The 20,118-nt window shown below is 57.6% G+C and overlaps 5 protein-coding genes across 5 annotated transcripts; 2 read left to right on the top strand and 3 right to left on the bottom strand.

Moving 5' to 3' along the window:
• Nucleotides 1–1,763: 1,763 nt before the first annotated feature.
• Nucleotides 1,764–4,787, top strand: cyt-4 (Mitochondrial protein cyt-4; the record flags this gene model as incomplete). The annotated part of the gene is made up of 2 exons (XM_036632814.1): nt 1,764–2,101; nt 2,153–4,787. 2 exons carry the CDS (start codon nt 1,764–1,766, stop codon nt 4,785–4,787), a joined length of 2,973 nt encoding a protein of 990 aa, XP_036502315.1.
• A 2,298-nt stretch (nt 4,788–7,085) lies between these two features.
• On the bottom strand, nt 7,086–8,765 carry CGCS363_v000964 (Rhomboid protein 1; the record flags this gene model as incomplete). Its single annotated transcript, XM_036632813.1, has 1 exon — nt 7,086–8,765. The coding sequence occupies one exon, from the start codon at nt 8,763–8,765 to the stop codon at nt 7,086–7,088; it is 1,680 nt and encodes a 559-aa protein (XP_036502316.1).
• A 793-nt stretch (nt 8,766–9,558) lies between these two features.
• CGCS363_v000963 (uncharacterized protein) lies at nt 9,559–10,254 on the top strand (the record flags this gene model as incomplete). Its single annotated transcript, XM_036632812.1, has 1 exon — nt 9,559–10,254. The coding sequence occupies one exon, from the start codon at nt 9,559–9,561 to the stop codon at nt 10,252–10,254; it is 696 nt and encodes a 231-aa protein (XP_036502321.1).
• A 536-nt stretch (nt 10,255–10,790) lies between these two features.
• Nucleotides 10,791–12,068, bottom strand: CGCS363_v000962 (uncharacterized protein; the record flags this gene model as incomplete). Its single annotated transcript, XM_036632811.1, has 1 exon — nt 10,791–12,068. One exon carries the CDS (start codon nt 12,066–12,068, stop codon nt 10,791–10,793), a length of 1,278 nt encoding a protein of 425 aa, XP_036502322.1.
• Nucleotides 12,069–18,304: 6,236 nt separating this feature from the next.
• CGCS363_v000961 (uncharacterized protein) lies at nt 18,305–19,513 on the bottom strand (the record flags this gene model as incomplete). Its single annotated transcript, XM_036632810.1, has 1 exon — nt 18,305–19,513. The coding sequence occupies one exon, from the start codon at nt 19,511–19,513 to the stop codon at nt 18,305–18,307; it is 1,209 nt and encodes a 402-aa protein (XP_036502319.1).
• Nucleotides 19,514–20,118: the final 605 nt, after the last annotated feature.

The following is a 20,118-nucleotide window of genomic DNA, read 5'->3' as shown; positions in this document are numbered from 1 at the left end:
GCTTGCAGGGACGGTTGTAGACACAGATGCACAGTCTTTTTGTGAGGTACTGGAGAGGAAGGGGGGAGGAAGGGGAGCTTGGACGTGCCGAGACTTGTTGCTTGATTTACCTTACAATGCCACGTGCGCCTTGGTAAATTCTTGCCCTTCCCCCCCCCCCTGGTTCCTGGCAGGTTTCTGTTTCGGAGTACTTTATTTTATCTCCGCGGGAAGGATTTTGTGCAAAACGAAACATTCTGGGTTGGTGAAACGGGGGGTTCTTCCGGGGGAGGTTGGTGAGTTGGGGTGGTATTGACGGTGACTTTGCGGTTGCATTTCCTCGGGTGGGGAGGGGATTGGGATTAAGCTTGATGGACGGATTCTCGCCTGATTCTTGCGTCGCAGCAGATTGTCAATTGTCAACTGACATGTCAGTCGAAGGAGAAACCCATGTGGCATGAGCTTAGGCAGTGTGGAATTCGTCATTTGGGGCGTGTTGGCCATGTGAACAGGCGCCGGGCAAGATTGCGGTGGATGCTTTTTGGTGTCTGTCAATGATGAAATTTTGACGATCACTGTTTGCGCCTCTTTTTTTGGGGGGGAGGGACGGATTCGGACCGGATCGGCGGACATGGCACCTTAAGTATTCGGTAGTGAACTGAGACTTGGGGCGGCAGTGGAGACCCGGTGCTGGTGGGAGCCGAGACAGGTCGGGGGAGGCAGTTCGGGCCGAAGGGTGATGATGACGCCCGGATTTGCGTGGCTTGAAGCCACGGGAGGTTTGTTCCTGGCTTGCGTCCATTACCGTCAAGGTCTGGAACCAAGGCAACGACGATCATCCGTGTCCGGTGGTGAGTGTCTGGGAGTGGGGCCGGACCGGCGCCGGGGGTTGTATCCACTGCCTTATTGGGAAACCTTAGCTTTGTCGGTACAGGTCTCATGGCACACGTAGATTCTATGGTCGTGAGGCGTGTGGAGTGAGAGTGAGGAACGTTGCGTAGAATCTGTAGGCTACATTAAGCAGGTACTAGACCATGACTGCAAGCGATGTGAGGTCAGTCTGTGGAGGCATCTCAACATCAATTGGCCGTACAACCGCGCCTCAGGGTTTTCGCTCTGTAGTGCATCTGCGACAGTTTGAGCCTGGTTCACAATGCACCGGCTGTGTCTTGTGTGTGTTGGTCCAGAGAAGTTTGTTCTCTCAACGCTCTCCGTCCTGATGAGACTGACATGATCCTGTCCACTTGGGCTTGACACCACGCACTGCGCTCAGCTACTGAAACTCATCCGTCAACGATGGGTGATGGAAGTATGGAATCCCAGAGGCAAAGGTCCAAATATATCGCTGCATTGCAATACGCTTTTCAATCCAGTCACGTGACAGCGCGCTTGTGGAACCGGGTGGGTCCGAGGTGGCCAAACGTCACGGCCAGAAATTTTGGTGCACTGCGCTCTGAGATCCCGAGGACTCATGGTGAGGGCCGCCACTCATCACAATTTCTTCACAACATCGCTAAAGTTTTGCCAGAGATGTTGTCCAGATTGAGTCGGCCGTCTGGCCGCTTTCAGAGTCTCACGGCCAGGACGCCGGTTTCCTGGGTGGTCACCGGCTCTAGCTTTCAAGAGACCCACGCCAGCCCATCGAGAGTGAGTTCCCCGGTGAAGGCTTTTATATCGTAAATCACTTTACTGATGAGCAAACTCAGTCACGTGGCGGAAACCGGGGATTCACGAATGCAAGAGGTGGCAGGGGACGCGGCAGGGGAGGACGAGGAGGAGGCGCAATGAGACCCCGGGTCGCATCCCACGACCTCTCGGCCGAGGAAATGGAAAGGATTCGTGAGCAGTCCGATATCAGGGACCGTCTCCGAGCCTGGGAGTCTGAGAACCACATTCCCGCCAAGCGTCTACTGTCGGATCTCCCGACCAGAGACATCCCGCTGTCCAACTACTTGACAAGGCCTGACATGCTTCCGGGTTCGACGGAGGCGATCAACGGCCAGTATACCGATTTCAACGACAACAAAAGCCAGGCGAATCGCGCTCTTTACGACGGCGACGAGTTGGAGGACTTGCGAGGGTCTACGTCGGCGCTTGTGGCCGGTGATCTGGTGGAGACGAGGTGAGATTCGAAATGCCATGACAGCACAACGCCTCTGCTAACAAGACGCAGGTACGGATCAGGACGCTTGCCGATCCTGGCCATCTGTCTCGGCGATCACCATGGCCTGAAATACTTCTACATGAGCACAGGCGAAGTCGTCCCCGAGCAAAACATCCCCACGCTCTTCACCCTCACAAACTTCATCAACCCCGCCAGCTTCCGCCACATTACAGACATCATCCCCCCGAAGCCAGTCTCTAACCCACGCAACGTGCTGTCCCACCGCAAAAACGAAGACGCTCTCGCGACCGCCGCCCGTCTGCAGGAGGCCCTGACAACCTTCCGCGCCAACTCCGTCTCCTTCTATCAGGCCCACGACAAGCTCGACCACGCCAGTGGCTTTCTCGCGCTCCCCGACAAGCCGGACTACCTGAGCCTCGAGGAAATTGCAGAGAAGCTGCTGCCCGAATTTCTCAAGGTTAAGGACAAGTTTCCCCCGCACGCCCTGTACGCCGTGCACTGCGCCCTGCAGCGCGACGAGTGGGGCTTCCGGCCCCTGAACCTCCGATGGCACCGGCGCAACTACATCTATGAGGTGCGGCCTGACTCCGACGCGCGCATCCTGCGCAGGACGGAGATCCAGGTCCGCGAGCTGATCGAGGGCGCGGCGCTGCGCGAGAAGCCCGCCGAGTCCCTGACGCTCCTGAAGCAGAACAGCCTCGGCCAGTTCATCCTCAAGGCGCGGGGCGTCATCGAGGCCAGTCGGAAGAGGAGAGAGTGGACGCCGCACGGCATGATCGGGCCCAGCGAGAAGGAGGCGGACAAGGTCATGATGTGGAGCAACCGGGACCTGGACTACATCCGGTTCATGGAGCTCTGGGCGTGCCACCGCATCGTGCCCAAGGCGTCGCAGCTTGAGACCCTTGGATCCACGATCCTGCGCCTGACAAACTGCTACACACAAGACGAGTGGCTCGCCCACTGGACCGCCTTCACCTTCCTCCAAGAGATCGGCTGGATCCCGCCGTGGGATATCCCGGCCCGCTACGAGTATCGCTTCCCTGATACGAAAGTCCACAGAGGCACCCCAATCCAGATGCCCCTCGTCGACGTCAATGCCTCACTCAGGCCAGACATCGCCGCCGGGAGCAGACGGGACTGGGGAGACACGACCGTCTTCTGCGTGGACGCCGAGTCGACGACAGACGTCGACGACGGCTTCTCCGTCGAATCGACTGACACGCCCGGCGTATACTGGATCCACGTCCACATCGCCGACCCGGCCTCGACCATCGACCCCCACTCCGACGTCGCCCGCCGCCTCCAGCAAGCACCCTCCAGTCTCTACCTCCCCGGCTTCCCGAACAAAATGCTCCCCCGCGACCTCGAGCAGCAATTCTCGCTCGACCCGGGCCAGCCCACCCTGACCTTCAGCGCAAAGGTCAACGACCAGGGCCAGATTCTCGACCACAAGGTCGAGCCCGGCATCATCAAAAACGTCCTCCATGTCCCCAAAAACGAAGTCGCCGCAGTCCTGCCCGGCCTCCTCACCCAGCAACCCTCCACAACCCCCTTCTCCGTCGGAACCCCGCCGCCCCCCTCCACACCAACAAAACAAATCACCAAAGCCTCCGCCCTCTCCCAAACCGACAGAGACAACCTCCTCCTCCTCAACCGCCTCTGCAAAGCCCTCAAACACCAGCGCGAAAAGAAGGGCCAGCTGCCCCCCTTCCAAGCCCGCTTCAACGCCCCCGAGGTCTCCCTCGCGCCCACCTCCGCCTACGGCGACCCGCAGATCCCCGGCTCCTCCATCATCTGGGTTGGCGACCCCTTCATCCGCTTCTCCGACCACGCCACCACCGAGGCCGACCGCCTCGTCGAGCGCCTCATGCACACCGCCGGCGAGGTCGCCGCCCGCTTCTGCGCCGAGCGCAAGATCCCCATCCCCTACAGCACCCAGCCCGAAGCCATCCGCAACAAGTCCGCGCTCGCCGCCTTCCGCAGGACGCAGCTCGACCCCCTCACCCTCAAGGGCAAGCCTATCCCCGTCGAGACCCTCCACGCCCTCTTCGCCCTCGTCGGCACCTCCGAGCTCGCCATCGACCCGGCGCCCTTTTACTCCGTCGGCCTCGACGCCTACGCAAAGTCCTCCAGCCCGCTCCGCCGCTACGCAGACCTCGTCGTCCACTGGCAGATCCACGCCGCCCTCGCCCGCGAGCGCGCCACGCAGACCTCCCTCGCCGGCACCGACTGCGCCGAGGCCGACTTCCTCCCGTGGAGGCGGAGCACCCTCGCCCCCGCGCTGCCGATGCTGCAGGCGCAGCAGCGCCAGATCAAGCAGGTCGACAACAAGGACGGCCCGACGCAGTGGATCGCGCAGGCGCTGCTGCGCGCGTGGCGCTTCGGCGAGGCGCCGCTCCCCGCGACGTTCACGTTTGTGGTGGACGGGCTGTACGCGTTCGGCCTGCGCGGGCGCCTGGCGAGCTTTTATAACCTCTCGGCGTCGATTGATCTGGCGCAGCTGAGCGGGTTCGCGAAGATGGCGGAGATCAAGGTGGATGATCTCATTGAGGTGGAGATTAAGGATATTAATGTCGTGACGACGCAGATTTCGGTGCAGCCGTTGAGGAGGTTGGCGTCCGCGCCGGCGCAGAAGCAGCCTGGGGTGACGGGGCCAGGTGTCGCTGCCCGCGTGGCTGTATGATGAGAAAGGGTTTGTAAATGAGAGGCAGTTAATGACCTCGTGTAAGATCATGTTTATAGCATAGACTCCCAAAACGTGTGTACAAGATAGAAACGAGGCAGGAACGGACGTGCCTCAGGAACGACTCAATTATACCACTTGATTCAAAATTCAAATTTGGCGTGTAAAATTTGGTGAGCAACTTTGATCTTGAATCAAGGCAACTGGAAAGACAGAGGACATTTGTAGGAGGGTTCCAAGTAAGGTAAGACGCCTCATAGATCCGGTAGGGTTAGTAATGGCTGTAGAAGAGAACGATGCCTGCTGGACAATGAACAGTTGTCGGTTGGACATCCAGCTTAGAGATCTACGGCTTTTCTGCTGTGGCTATCAAGGCTGCATGATTCTGCGATGGCCTGATATGTATGATCTGCTCTGAGCTGGTTTTGGAGAAGAAGTACGCAAAAGTTGAGCTGCCTTCAAGTGGCGTATTAGGATGAGAGCTCTGCTGATCAGCAAATGTCTCACGGCCGGAAAGGAGGGTATGTCATCGTACCAAATGCTGGTGATAATTCTGGGGATATAAAAGGCGGCATACTTTGTGAGTCAAGATCTGAAGAAAGAAAGAACAGGCAATCGACATATTCTCTTGGGGCGTTTTTGTGAGATTACATCTTCAAGGTTTACACCAAGCATTGTGGCTGAATCCAAAGGTTCAAGGTCTTCTGAAATGTTCGGATTCGGATGTATTCGTCAAATAACCCAGTGGCAAGGATGACAGACGGAAAAGAAGCGTAGTCTGCAGACTTCATCGACAGTGGCGGACGAATCTCTGCGTTACCGTTTGCCCGTCTTCCAAGTCACCATTAAAGTGAAATTCTCTCACTCAACCTCGCTATCTGTTGCTTGGCATAAGGCTTGTAGCGTGGCAAAGCTGAATATATACATCACCGACCTGACCACCATCGCCCCATATACGAATCGCTATTCTAGATGAGCCAGCGCACGGAGTAGGTTTCCATGTAGAATGACGGAGGAACTATTTAGTAAGAGAGGTTCCAAGTGTTGAAAAGAACGGGCAAAATGAGACTTTGTTCTAACCGGGATCTTGGTTGCTACAGGTTGAAAATTGGTTTCCCGTTCATTGAGACGCCAATCTCTCCTGCCAGATTTTGGTTTCCCTGGTGGTTCCGCTTGCAGTGGTGGTAGACCCAACGTTCTTTTCGTCCACTGTGTATTTGCGTGTTTGATTTCGAATTAATCGGAGAAGAAGCCAAACGTGGAGTATCAATGAGTCCAACAAAGTGAAGCCCCGATTACTCTTCCTTGCTTGCTGTTTTACTGGCGGGATGGCCGGGTTGCTGGTTACACTCAAAATAACAAGTCTACCCAGAGATCGAAATCAATTTGATTAAAAACATCTTATCGTCAGTTCCAGCGTTTGATTTTTATCCTTCCGGCAAGGAACTGAACGAAGACTTGAGCGTGACGACTAGAGGACGGCGATGAGTGGTCATTTTCAAGGAAGCCTGCTGCGGCAATCGACTGGAACTCGTTAATTTGCGGTAGAAATACCGTCTTCTTAAGTCGAATCCTGGGAGACGGATTGATTCCCCATTCGTGCGATGGCACAGCCGCAGAATGACGCGCTGAGCCATCCGGAAACACTTGCCGAGTCTCGTACGCACTGTTGATCCAAGGCCTAGATAGAAAACGGTGGAAGAGCTCGAAGCAACAGCAACTCAGCATACGTCATCAGCCCAATGTCGTTATCGTTCAACAACCCGAGAGATCGAGTCCCGCTTCTTAGTCGTTGTGTTCGAACTAAATGCAAAAAGTTTACCCCTATGGATGTACGGCCATTAGTAGCTTCGCCATCATCTCTGGGGTATATAAACGCCAGTTGACCTCTTTATGCTGTACCTCAAAATGCAAGGTCTGTTGTTCCAGGGCAGGGCCATGTCATAACGAGATCCTATATGCTTTTCGTCTAATAGGCGGCTTGAAGGCCCTTGCTATCTTTTCACCGCAAGGCTTGCTTCTGCGTATTCCTCATGTACAACAAGATGACGGTGGAAGTGCGGGACGACGAACTTGACTCGGCTGCTCAGACCGCCTCCTCCCTGACAGAAGAGATTCGGCCACCACACTGAACTTTGGAAGACACTCACAAGCAATTTTTCGAGAGCGAGCGACATTTGCTAAGAATTCAAAAGTGGTATTTGCGTACACTATATAGTAGTACAGTAGGACATTTCTATCCATCATCCGCTGCCCCATATCACTCACTCTAATCTACTAAATCACACACACGTCCCCTCATGCCTTCACATTCTCATCCCCATCCTCCCTCGGCGGGGCATCCTTCACGAGATCCTCCCTCGCCTTGGGAACCTCCTTCCTGCCGGTAACAAGCTCAATGCCAATCAACCCAGCCAACATTCCACACAAATGGCTCGTCAGGTCGACCGTCTGCTTGCCCCTCCGGAACAGCGCGGCAATATGCACACCCAGTAGCACCGCCAGGAAACCCAATCCCTGCGGCCCGTTCATCGGGTCCGGCGGGAAGCCCAAGATCTTGAACGTATCGAAGCGGTGCATCCAAAAGTACGCCGTCGCCGTGCCGAACACCGCGCCCGACGCGCCGACCGTCGACACCGTCAGGATGCCGCGCAGCGTGTAGATGGTCAGGCTGCCGAGCAGGCCGAGCGCGCCGGAGGCCATGTATATCGCCAGGAAATTCACGCGGCCGATCTCGTCGTGCAGCGCGGTGCCGACGAACCACAGGCCGACCATGTTGGTCGCCAGATGGCTCAGCGATGCGTGCGAGAAGTTGGCCGTCAGCATCGTCACGGCGCGCGGCATGCCGTGCACCATGATGAAGTAGCGGTTGAGGAAGCCCCACAGCGGCGGGACGTGCCAGGCGGCGTAGACGAGGGCGTTGAGGCCGATGAGGAAGCCGACGGTCGCGGTGGAGGCCGAGACCTCGGGGTACAGGCGCTCGGTGTCGTGGGGCGGGGAGTAGACCATGGCGGCGGCGGCGAGGGCGCCGACGAGGAGCGCGACGACGGCGTAGGAGGGCAGCAGGCGCTCGAAGAGGGTGAGCTCCGGCGGGGCGTCGAGGTTGGAGGTGAGTTGGCCCTGCTCCTGCCACTTTTGCATGCGCGGGCTCATGGGCGGCCGCTTGATGGGGACCGTGGCGACGGCGCCGCCGGGCACGGGTGGGGGGAGGCCCTTCTCTGCGGCCTCGCGCGCGAGACGGGCTTCTTCCTCGCGGGCTTTGGCCTGGTTCTTGGCGCGGATGGCGTCCATGACGCTGTAGCCGTACACCGGGTCTGGTTTGACCTCCTCGGGAGCGTTGTTCTTGTCGCTGTTTCTGAGGGATGTCTTGGCCGAGTCGGTGTCGGCGGCAGCGTCGCCGTCAGCCTGTTCGGCGATTTCCTTCTCCAGCTGCGCGAGCTCGTCCTCGGCGCGCAGGCCGGCGTTGAGGATCTCGTCGACGGGGACGTTGTCGCGGAGGTACTCGAGCGCGGCGGCGCGCTGCTCGGGCCGGAAGGAGGCGGTGTTCACGGTGAAGATCGGGTCGTCGAGGGTTCCGGCGACGCGGCGGCCGTGGAGGATTCTGAGCAGGCGGTTGGCGGCGTTGGGTTTGATCGCGGGGCCGAAGACGGCCTTGACCTCGGCGGCGGTGAGGTCCTTCTCGCGGAAGGGGAGGCCGGTCTTGTCTCTGTAGTCTGCGGGGAGGTCTTCGTATTCGCGGATGATTGTGGATTTGGCGGACGAGGAGGAGGCGTAGCGGGGTTGCGTCGCCCTCGCTGCGGGCGAGGGCCAGAGGTTACGATGGAGTGGTGACCATGATGACCTCGTGACGCGGGGGGCGGAGAACGTCGAGAGAAGTCGCAGCGGAGAGTTCGAGCTGTTGGCGGCTGCACGACGGCATGTTGCGCGCAGGCCGAGGCCGAGGAGGGATCGCGCGGGGAGGACGAGTGAGGTATTCATGGCTCCTGGGAGCCCCGTTCGGGCCGGTCGTTGCAGCGCACTGGGGAGCTTGTTCACTCCTCAATGCGCCGGTGCTGAGTGCGGGATTCGGTGGAAATCAGGTGTTCCAGGGGGTAATTCCCGTCTCAATGGGGACAAACGCTCCCACTTCCTCTCGAGGCTTCCAACGTTGCGTGGTTCGATGAGTGCGCACCGAAGAAGTCATCGACTCCAGAAATTCTTTGAGTGACGGAATCAGGGCCGCACCAACGGTTCGGCGGCGGTCTGTTCCGGACCACGGCGTGGTGTGAGTTTAGTCAGACCCGGCAGGCCCTTAAGGTACGATTGGTCGTTATCGATAAGGATGATGTCGACGGGGCGTTGTATCACCACACCCTCCAACCTTTCTTTCCTCCCTCCCTCCCCTGTTGGTAACCCCACTGCAGGAACCTTCCACCCCGCGGTTTGCGTACCTAGCTGGCAACCTACACTTGTTCCTGCTGCTCCTGCTGTTGCTGCTGCTTAGCAAGAACCCAGCACCGAGGTTTGGCAGGAAGCTGTTCGTCGCACTACGTTACCTACGCAACACCACCATTGCACTCCTACACCAAAGCTCACCCTGCGACGACCATCGCCAAAGCAGCGCACGATCGCGCCCATCCTCACCTACGTCACACCTTCTCAACCCAACAAACGAAACACCACCCTCCACCAAAACCACATCGACATTTCGACCTACCTTCACTTCTCACCTCTCACTTCACCAACCATAGTAGAAAAAGAAAACTCCAAAATCAACACCACAAACACAAACATGTCCTCTGCCGACACCGCCCCAATATCCCCCACCCGCTTCGCCGCCGCCCTCAAAGACCTCTCCCTGCCCACCCTGCACCTTAAGGTCCTCGAGATCCGCAACTCAATCCTGCACCTGCAGTACTCCAACGCCCAGCTCAAGCCCTTCGCCGAAGGGCTCGCGACAACCCTCGACGCCGCCACCGACGCCGCCGCCGGCCGCCCGGACCCGGACTGCGTCGAGGCCATCCGCGAGAACGAGACCGTCATCGCCCGCATGGAGGAGCGCGTCGCCATCATCCGCGCAGAGGTCGAGGAGCGCGGGCACAGCTGGAACGAGTTCCGCAGCAAGGAGGAGGTCGACGCCGAGGGGGACAAGGCGGAAGGCACTAATGGAACGGGTGTGAACGGGACCGTGACTGCTGCGACGACGACGACGGCGACGAATGGTTTGGCTGCTGCGAGGGACGAGGAGGAGAGGACTGCAAACGGCGCGGGTGCTGCTGCTGCGCCGAGCGCGCACCCTGCGTGGTTGGACGGCACTTTCCAGACGGGCACGATACGCAACGGCGAGATCCAGCTGGATACCCAGCCGGGGCAGCGAGCGAATGGGACCGGCGGCCGGCTGACGGACGAGGAGCTTCGTCGGGCGATGGAGGAGCAGATGAGAGGCCTTGGTCAGGATGATGATGAGGATGGCGGCATGCATTTGTAGACGAGGCGGAGGATACCTACCGCTTTTCCAAGTCACTACTTAAAGATGGGGCGGCGTTCATCATGATTCGGAGAGAGATTAGGTTGGTGGAAATGGAAAAAGAGAGAAAAGGTCACGGAAAGAGATAATACCCTCATGTTCCTATTTTGCTTGCTAGCATGCCATAACAAAGGGAAGCTGAAAAAGAAGTGGAAGCTTGATCGCATCTATGTGCGCATCCAAGTGTCAAAGTGAGAAAGGAGAATGAATGAGGGATCCGACTGAGTAAAAAGTAGTCGTCCCTTGGTGAGCAAGAAAAAAGAAATCAACCCAGAGCCAATCCTCCTTTTGGGGAAAATCAAGAAATCATGTTCCGTATGCTGCTTGCTGCTTTTGCGCACATCTCAACGCCGATGCCAATCCAATCCGTTGTAATGCAGATGCCCTTGCCTGAACGCTATGCCCCCCAAATTGTAATAATGCAGTTTATGGCCCCCCATGGAAAAGTGGCAAATGGGGCCACAAGGAAAGGAAAGTTTTGTGTCCCTGGGGACGTGTTATGATATGGTTGCTGGTGTAGTCGGTGTGTTCTCATCCGACTTGAGGACGATCGGGTTGGTCGAGGCCTTGGGTGTGATGTCGGCGTCCTTGGCCGTGGCATTAGGTCTGGTGCCGTTTGGCCGTGCCTTCAATGCCTGTCTGGTGTTTGACCGGGAGCTGGTGATTGTTTCCAGCTTGGGCCGTCGGGGAGGGCTCGCGTGTCCCAGCGAGTCCCAAGCGCGGTGCTGGACGTAGTCGTCGTCATCCGAAGACGTCTCCTCCGGCGTGGCGGGGACTCTTCTGGCGCGCGCTCTGCGTCTTCTCTCTACCAGTTCGCCGTCTGATGATACTTCGGATTCCAGCGACAGGCTGCGACTACGGTTGGACATGTTCTTGCTCGAGACCGTTGACTTTCTAGATCTTGACCCGATAAGCGAGTCGATTAGCTCCGATTCCGAGGGTGTCTCGTCATGGCGGGGCTTCTCTGCCTGCCGCAGCTTCTTCTGGAGCGCCTTTTCGCGGACGAGCCTGTCAAGGGGAGGCTCTTCAGAAGCCATGGTTCTTCTGCTGCCGACAGTGCTGGTGCTGTGTGTTCTGGTGACGGGTACTCGGCCTTCCATGAGCTTGGCTGGTGGTGGCGGCTGCAACATCCACTTGAGGGCGTCGGGACGAGAAGGCTTGCTTCCGACAATTGGGGGGTGGTAGTCGTTGACTGGGGGGTTCCGCGGCGTGGTGTAGAAGTTCTCGCGATCTTCGTCTGTGATGGCCTTCTCGCGACCCAGCTTCTCCTCGACGTAGCGTCCCGCCGTCTTGCCTGCTCCGACGATGTTGTCCATGAGCTTGTGGCCCATGCCAGACAGATTGTGGCCCCACAGCTCCTCGTCTTCGCGTTGGTATAACGTCCTGTTCCACCCATCGCCAGACAGTTTCCGTGCCTGCTCCTGGCTAATTGTCGGGCTGACGGGACCGGTGCTCTCGGCGGCGGTGCTCGCACATCCAAAACTCGCAGCGGTACTCGCGCGGCCAGCGCTCTGCAGGCCTCTCTGGCTGGCGTTTTTGCTTGCCGACTTCTTGGGCAGGTGGGGTCCCATAGCCATCTCCTCGGCCCAGTAAGGGTTGGTGTGGAAGGGGTCGGGATGGCGGTACAGTCCCGGCTGCTCCATTTCTATGCGTCTCTTGACCTCTCTTTCCTCCTTGGCCTTCTTCTTCGCCTTCCTAAACGCCTTCATCTCGTTACATGGTGTGCAAGCGAGGTAGTAGAAAATGGCCGACTGGATAGCGACTGGTAACGACATGATGGCGACGAATTGGCCGTAACCCCGGCAAGGGGAGAACGAGCAGAGAGTAGTCGGCGGCCGTAGGTGCACGTATACATCGAATGCTGAGGTGTCGTGTGTGGTGGAGGTTGTCGAGGGTATTATAGACGGGGTGTGTGTGTGTGGGAAGGTAGTGCCTCGTGGCGGTTCGCGGGGAGAGGATGTCTATGCTCTTTGGTGGGAGAAGTGACAGGAACCAGGACCACGAGGGTGGATAGGTGTCTGCGGTAATGTCGAGGTTAAAGGTTATGGTGGGTTAGGTAGGCGAGCAGTTTTGCAAGTACTCGGTGGGTGAGTAGGTGGTATCGTGGTCAGGTAGGGTGAGGTGAGTGATCTGAGTGATGGTCGAAGGAAGGGACCGCGTGCCAGCGCCAGAGAAGTTTAAAGCGCCATTGAAGTGAATCACCGGCGCGCAGCCCAAGACACAGTTTCGGTACGGAGGCGCAATTGCTTTAAGAGTGGCTCGGCCTGTGCGGCCCCCTGGGTACCGGGAGTATCGAGGATTGGTTTGGTGGACGGGAGGGTTTCAAGGTCGGCACCAGACGGCTATTTCGAGGGGTGTGTGTGGTCAGGGACGCTTGGTGGACGCTTGGTGGCTCGAGGGAGAGAGAGTTGTGCCTCTGCAAGGTAAGACGCCTCTTTGGTTGTGTTTGCTGAGTGTGTAATTGTGTTGAGTTGTCTGTTCCGGGACCGTAGCGCAGAGACGGCGTTCGGGGTGTGCCGGGCGAGGGATGGACGGGGTGTATGCGGGTGGTCGGACGGACTGAGGAAGAAGGCAGATGATGGCGATGGTGATGCCGGGGCCTTGCGTCGCGTGAGCAATGAGACGGTTAGATCTGGCACATGGGGGTTGTTGGGTTGGCAGTGACCAGCTGCTTGGTTAGGTAGGCAGTTGAGGATGGCAAGAAGCAAAAAGAAAAGAGGATAGCGGGAGTAGGGTGAAAAGCAAGGCGAATTGGACCGAATTGTTGGAGAGTGGTAGAAGCAGAGACGTCGACGTTTCGAAAAAGGGAGGCAGAGGCTTGCGCAATGAGAGACGGGAGTCGGGAGTGCTGGTCGCTAGTACTGGCGCTGGTGCTGGTGCTGCCACTGGCGGTGCTCGAATCAACGGTATCCGTACTGGGTCTGGCACTGGAACGAAAGGAACCTGGAAGGGGGGGAGTGGGTGGAGGAGGGACGGGGACTGGACGGATGGAGGGATGGGGCTTGGTGCAGCAGCAGCAGCGCAGCAGTGCCTGTGGATGGGTCGTGGTGCTGCTGCTGGGTGGATGGAGGGGGAAGGGAAAGAAGGGAAAGTATCAGGTACCTTGTTGCTTCAGCACCTGCTATGGTATGGGTTCCAATGAATGTCGCCAATGGCATGGCTCAATGGCCCCAAATTCCAGTGGAAATCACTGCAGTCTGCGAGAGATTGCGACTGTGGCCCTCGTCCCCCCATCCAGGTCCCAGGGCCTCCACAGATTCAAGCGATGAGGGGCCCTGACCCCCGTCCTCGAGAGGATCGTGGATTGGGGGGACAGGGCACCGTAACTTCCAGATACGGCGCCCTCCATGCGCCGTGCGCCAATAGCAAAAGCCAGCGGCGCAGTGTGGGGTTTCTGCTTTCTCACGATGCATCTCTCTGCACCTCCAACATGCGCCATCTGCCTCTTTCGGGTTTGAGGAGGTTGGACAGCAGCACTCGACACTCGACACTCGACGCGGGGGAGCGGTGATGGCGCCTCACCTTCCACCTACGGATGTCGGGCAGTACCACCTGTCTACTGCATCAGGTAGTACGCAACCGATGTTGGAACACATCCTAGGTACCTGCTGTACCTGCACAGCAAGAGCAAGAGCAAGGCAAGGTACGCAGCCAAGCAGCGCCCAGGGGCCCTGTGCCTGTCCAGTGCGTCAGCCCGTCGCCCGTAACCAGGACGAGGAGGTGCTCCCGGGGAGGACGAGGACGAGGGCGAGGGCGAGGGCGAGGGCGAGGACAAGAAGGACGAGGATTGGTGCACCTCGCGCATTACAGCGCAGCGCAGCGATTCCACGTCCAACATGTTTCCACCTCGACCGCCTCGAATCTTCCGCCAACGCACCGGCCAAGATGCCTTCAGTTCCTTGGTTTGCGTGAATGGGATTTCCCTGCAACACCTGTCCGTGTCTCCGGGGAGATGTGCGCATCTCACCGTCCATGACATGAATGTTGTCACGCACATCAAAATATGCCCGCCAAAGCTGTCCGACTCGGGCTCAGAAGATCCCAATGGGCCAAGCGATCCATCATCCATCAGGTACGCTGTGAGTGTGTGTCTGTCCACCACTTGAAGTCCTCCAGAGAAACAGCCACTTACAAGTACCAGTGACTTCCCTCCCCCCGACAACGCCCCCTCCCCTCCTCGACTTGGCCCGGCGTTCGACCTTGAATACCATGCGCTCTTACCGAACCCTCATCGCCTCGATCCCTTACCCATTCCCGCCCGACACTGACCAGTGACACCATGCGAGGGTGCTCCCCCCGCCCAAGGCCTTGGGTGCTGCTGCCGGAGTCATGAATCTGCAACTCGGCCAATTTACGCCGTGTCGCGCCCTGACGCATTCAACACGCGCTGGGCGATAATTCCTCGCGTCGTCGACAGACTATCGTCCCCCTCCGCCCACTTGCATCGATCAATCCATCAATCAATCGATAGTGGCTCGCTGGCATTCTTCAGTCGACAGTAGTGCATCCAAGCCAAGATTGATGTCAGAGTCGGGCGATATCGATTAGAGGGGGGCATGAAAAAAAAAGGAGGTCAAATGAAATTTCCTCTGCACCCAATTTCCACCCCAAACTTGGCTCGGTACACGCCTACCTGGACCAGTTACCACCCAAAACTCACCCATGAATTATCAGCCAGACCGTTTCTTGTCTCACTCTCGGCCGTCCGCGCCCCCGAGAACGTCCCGCAGTGACCATTCGTTCCCATGGCGGCTCGAACGGCGCCGCGGGCGCGCGGAAGCGGCGTCGTCCTGGCGGCCGGCCACTCTACGTCCTCCTTTCTAGCACCGACACACGTTTTCCTTCGCTGCTTTTCCCGCGCGAGCTGCCTGTCTCTGGCGTAGCGTCGGCCTGAGGGGCGTCCTGACTTGTCTTGGTCGCTAAGGGAATGGGAGATATGAGACAAGACGTGCGCCTCAGCGTTTGGCGCGCCAAAGCACCTAATTTTTCCCATTTCCCCCTTCTCACCTTTCCCGGCATCTGTCTCTGTCGTTCTTGTTTCCAGTGCTCGTCGGCACAGGCCTTTCTTCTCTTCTGACAGACAGCGGAGGAAGGGACCTCGGAGCGCATCGAACCCTCAAACAGGGAACCCTCGTTGGAGGGATATTATCGACGCCTATCGATACTCACGCCCTGTCGTTTCCACACCTCCCCTACACCATCTAGGTTCCCTCCCACATCCCCCTCCCTCACCAACAGGACCCGTGCCATGCGCAATGTACCGCCGTACCGTCAATCTCCTCCAGTTGATCCCCCCATTCGCCGAGATATCGACAAGACGCATGCCATTTTAGACAATCCTTAGCCCACGCCATTCAAAGAGGTTACAGAGCTGATCAATGTCACAATGCGTTTCGCGCTAGCCAGTCGATTCCTCGGAATTCAACGTCGATCCTTTTTCTTCTAGACGTCGATCATCTACAGAATGCGTTCCTCGAGCACAGCGAGGAATACATCATTCTTGTGCAATCGTCATGGGACGTCCATCACCGACAGCCTGGGGAACGATGACGAAGGTTTCAAGAAACCACTACTGTCTCGACCAACGACAACTTGTGGCGAAGAAAGAAGAAGAGAAAGGAAGCGCATTGAGGATAACATCACACACATCCCATCCCATCGTGTTATCCCCCACCCTCCACATCACTGTCGTTCGTTTGCTCGCTCGCCTGTCAATGCCATGCCTGCCAACACAAAGCCACTTTACCCGGCCCCCCTCCTCTCCATCTCAACCTCGCCTGCCGCCGCAACCTTCATCGGCACCACTTCACTTCACAATGCACGCACTTCCCGCGGCAGCCTACCAGTCGATTACTTTCCTTCCCGTGAGCCTCCTCAATAGCCTTTACGGCTGAACGAACCACATCACTAAACCCGCCAATCTCTCCCAAATCCCATGAACCTTCTTTTCCCAACATGAAAAAACAAGAGACGACTTACACATACTGCAGCAAGGCGTACGTACACTCGCCAACTCTAAACAATGCCTCGTTCCTTTCTTTCCTCGGACGGCGAGAGGAAACAAACGGCGCGTAATCCCGCGTGCCAAGACCATGCAAATGAGAGCGAGAGGGAACGAGAGAAAAGCAGAGATCTCACTAAAATCTCGTAACCTAACGCAATGTAAAAATAAACTTAGCACGATCCCGTCATCTAACGAAACCCTGTAGATCCTCCCTCCTCCTCCTCCAGAGGAGGGGCCCGTGATGCTGCGACGACCCCCCTCCCCCATCTTCCGCGTCGCGACTAGCAACCGGGAGGGAAAAACAGTGACAATATCCAAAGCGAACACGGCACTTCCAACGTCCCGGAACGAAATACAGGACATGATGATATGTTGGGGATTAATCGCATGCAGTGCAGAGGCTGTCTGCGTAACTTTCTGTGCATAGGGTTTACCAAGTTGTCGCCTGAGTAAAAATTGAATTAGACATTGGACAACGAAGGCTCATTCCTCCTCGTCTTGAATATCTACCTCTGAGATATCATCCTGCAACCATGGATGCAGTCCAAATCCCTCACCCAAGACCCAAAAAAACCTCCCCAAGCACCCGTCGTCGTCGTATGCAACATACGACTCCACCCCCGACACCGTCTCCTGTACAACACATTTCCCCATCCCACGCACCCGACCACTCGTTTGTTGGCTCGTTCCGAACTAACCCATCATCCAGAATTCCGTTGAAAACACATCTCAAAAGTCCGACTACAACCACCGGCCGCCGCCAACCTCCCGTCCCCACTCGCCCAACCGGTCCCCGAACCTCCGCAGCCGCCCATCCATCCTCCCGTCCTCCGCCAAATCCCAATCTCCGCCATTCGACACAAACACCACCGCTACTGCAAAACTACTCCCCTTAGCCCCCATGCACCTATCTCACAGAGCAGTGCCAGTGCCAGTCCAACTGACCAAACTAAATAACCGCTGCCACAACATCACACCACACAACCTATAACCCGCATCAGCCCGGCTCATGCATGTCTCAACCCCAAAAGATCTCGCAGATCGACTCCTGCCATCACCATCGTCCATCGGGAAGGGGCGGTCAGTCAAACTCGCGCGCGTGCGCGTGGCCAACCCCCACACGTAGGCGCCGGCACGGCAGCTCACTCCCACTCCCGTCCCTCCGCCAACTGGCTTCTCTCACATGCTAGACAAGACAGCTTACCCTAGTCTCGTCGACTCGTAGCGAGCCGCAGCCATATCCCGTGTAAAAAATCGTAGAGCATGCCGTCACGGGACTGGGCGTGCATTGCATGAACGTGGGGTCGCAGCTCATTACGTCCAACCGGTCCTGGAGACATATTCAAAAGAGCCACCAGTCGTCACAGCGCAAAAGTGATGTTCACAGCGAAAGACATGCATAGCCCGAGACATAGAACGGGGTGAAAAAAACCTATTGAAAGTATCTTGCGGGAATCTGCGCTAAACACACAACGACAGACGTGCCATGGCCGTTTCCCATGTGATTCAACCAATTTTGCCCTAAGAGAAGTTCCATTTTGTTCGCTTTCGCCCCGAGACCCAACTTCCTGGCTTCATCGACATCGTGATCTGTCGTTGTCATCCCCCGCTTCGTCACACGTCAGGTCTCGAAGCCGAATAGAGAGAGAGAAATCGAAAAAAGCATGTGCAAATCACTTAGCCCGCTGGCCAATGTCCCCCAACTCCAGATCCCATACCGATGCTGAGATCTTTTTTGTATGTGTGCGCGATAGGCCGATGGCAAGCCACGTGCCTTCCCCGGCCGCGCCTCCGCCTTGCGCGGATGCGATCGACTCGAGTTCGGCGCCCCTCCATGACGTCGAAAGGGGATGCATGTGAGAGTTTTTCGTTGGTCCGCACTCCAGGAAGAAGTATTGTACAGTTAAAATAACAAGTGACAGTCAGACGACGCCCGGTGATGGGATATGATGTAGGAGCGTGCGTCTAGAGCGGAATGTCCTGGAGAACAATAGGGTGTGTGACCATTTATACGTCCCACTCCTCCTCCTGGGTGCTCAGGGCGGAGAAGGAGCCGTAGGAAGGGGCAGGCTTCGCAGCCTTGCCGTTGGACGCAGCCGGCTTCTGGACGGCCTGGGGGATGGGACGAGACTGGACCGGGGCGGGAGCGGCGGCGGCAGGGGCCTCGACCTCGGGCTCGGCAGCCTGGACCTCCTTCTTGGCCTTCTTGGACTTCTTGGAAACGGTGTTCCACTCATCCTCCTGCTTGAGCTGCTCCATCTGCTCCTCCTCGGAGGGCAGGGAAGAGATCCAGTTGTCGGAGGCCGGGGCGGGAGCAGCGGCGGCGGAGGTGCCGTTCTGGGCAGGAGCGTCGAAGGTGTCGAGAGGCTGGACGGCGGCAGAGCTGCCGTTGGTGGAGGCGCCGTTGGGGCTGCCGGCGGTCCAGGAGTTCTTGCCGTTGGCAGCAGCCATGAACTGGGAGCCGTCCTTGGCGGGAGTGCCGGAGGCGATGCGAGCGGTGCGGAGCTGCTTCTCGAGCTTGACCTTGCGCTCCTTCTCCTCCTCCTCGCGAGCAGCCTTCTTGGCCTCGGCCTTTTGGCGGTTCTGGCGCTGCTTCTTGGTCTCGGCCTTCTCGGGGACCTTCTGGTTCTTGGGCTTGGTGGCCTTCTCCTCGGTGCCAGTCAGGCGGAGGACGGAGGGGCCGGCGGCGGCGGGCTCGAGCATGTCACTCACTCCGCTGGCGTCGACGGGCGCCACCTCGGGGGAGGCGGCGGGAGACTCCTCAACAGCCTCGACGACAGGGGCCTGAGCGGGCTCCGGCTCGGCGACCTCAACGGGCTTCTCGACAGCGCGGGACTGCTTGACGGACTTTTGCTTCTTCTCCTTGTTTCCAGAAGACTTGCCATCAAACTTCTTGCCCTCCTTTGCGGCGGCCATTCTTCTGGCAAAGTCATTGTTGTCGACCTTCTCATCAGGGTCGTTGCTCAGCCAAGCGGATGAGTCGTTGGCGGTGGAAGAGGCCTTGTCCTCTGTAGGCTTTTGTGACGCAAAGGCAGCCTTTCTTGCCTTCTTTGCGTTGTTCTCCTTGCGCGGCTCGACGTATGGCTTGACTCCCTTGGGAGCAATCTGCTTGCCGTTCTTCTCAGCCATGTAGTAGTAGGTCAGACCTCCAGCCAGAGCAAGAACCACCAGGTACCCGCCCATAGTCTGGGTCGTGAGGAACTCGGAAGTAGGCATTGTGACTGGTATTGGAGGCTCGAGGCACTCGCTTTGCGATGGATATTAAGGGGGTTGTTGATTAAGCTCGCAAGGTGCGATCGAAGACGGTGGGTTATCGGAGCAGTACCGAAACCTATGCCGAGATAACACAAGGCGTGTCTTCGTGCTTCACGGATGTTGAAGAAGCGGAGAGGATGTAATGTCTGTTCAATGTGAAGTTAGCATCAGGGCAAGATTTGAGTTAAGCTTTGAGTAGATGCATTCATCCAGGGTAGCTGGGGCAGGTGCGGATGGGCACATACAGAGGGATGCAATCGGGCGCAACAATTGATGGCTCGATGCAGATAATGTGCAGGAGTGATGGGGGCGGGAAGGTGTGAAAATTGCAAGAGAAGAGAAGAGAGGCAAAAGGGTGATGAAAGAGGTGTTTCAACCACGCGATTGAAAGACTGGCAGGATGTCGTGTTCAGATGCCAGCTAGCTTGGCAAGAGCAAGGAGCAGGCAAAAAAAAGTTACCAGGTGGCTTCTCAGCAAATATCCAATGGGCGCCAATGGGTGTGGTCGTCCGGTGGTCCAGTTTGGTGCTAGCAGTCCACTAAGGTGCCAGCAATGGGGATTTCTG

The sequence above is a fragment of the Colletotrichum siamense genome (assembly GCF_013390195.1).
Source record: "Colletotrichum siamense strain Cg363 chromosome Unknown KSG_Cg363_contig01, whole genome shotgun sequence".
In the NCBI taxonomy this organism is placed as follows: domain Eukaryota; kingdom Fungi; phylum Ascomycota; class Sordariomycetes; order Glomerellales; family Glomerellaceae; genus Colletotrichum; species Colletotrichum siamense.
This window is presented reverse-complemented; position numbering and strand designations above follow the sequence as displayed.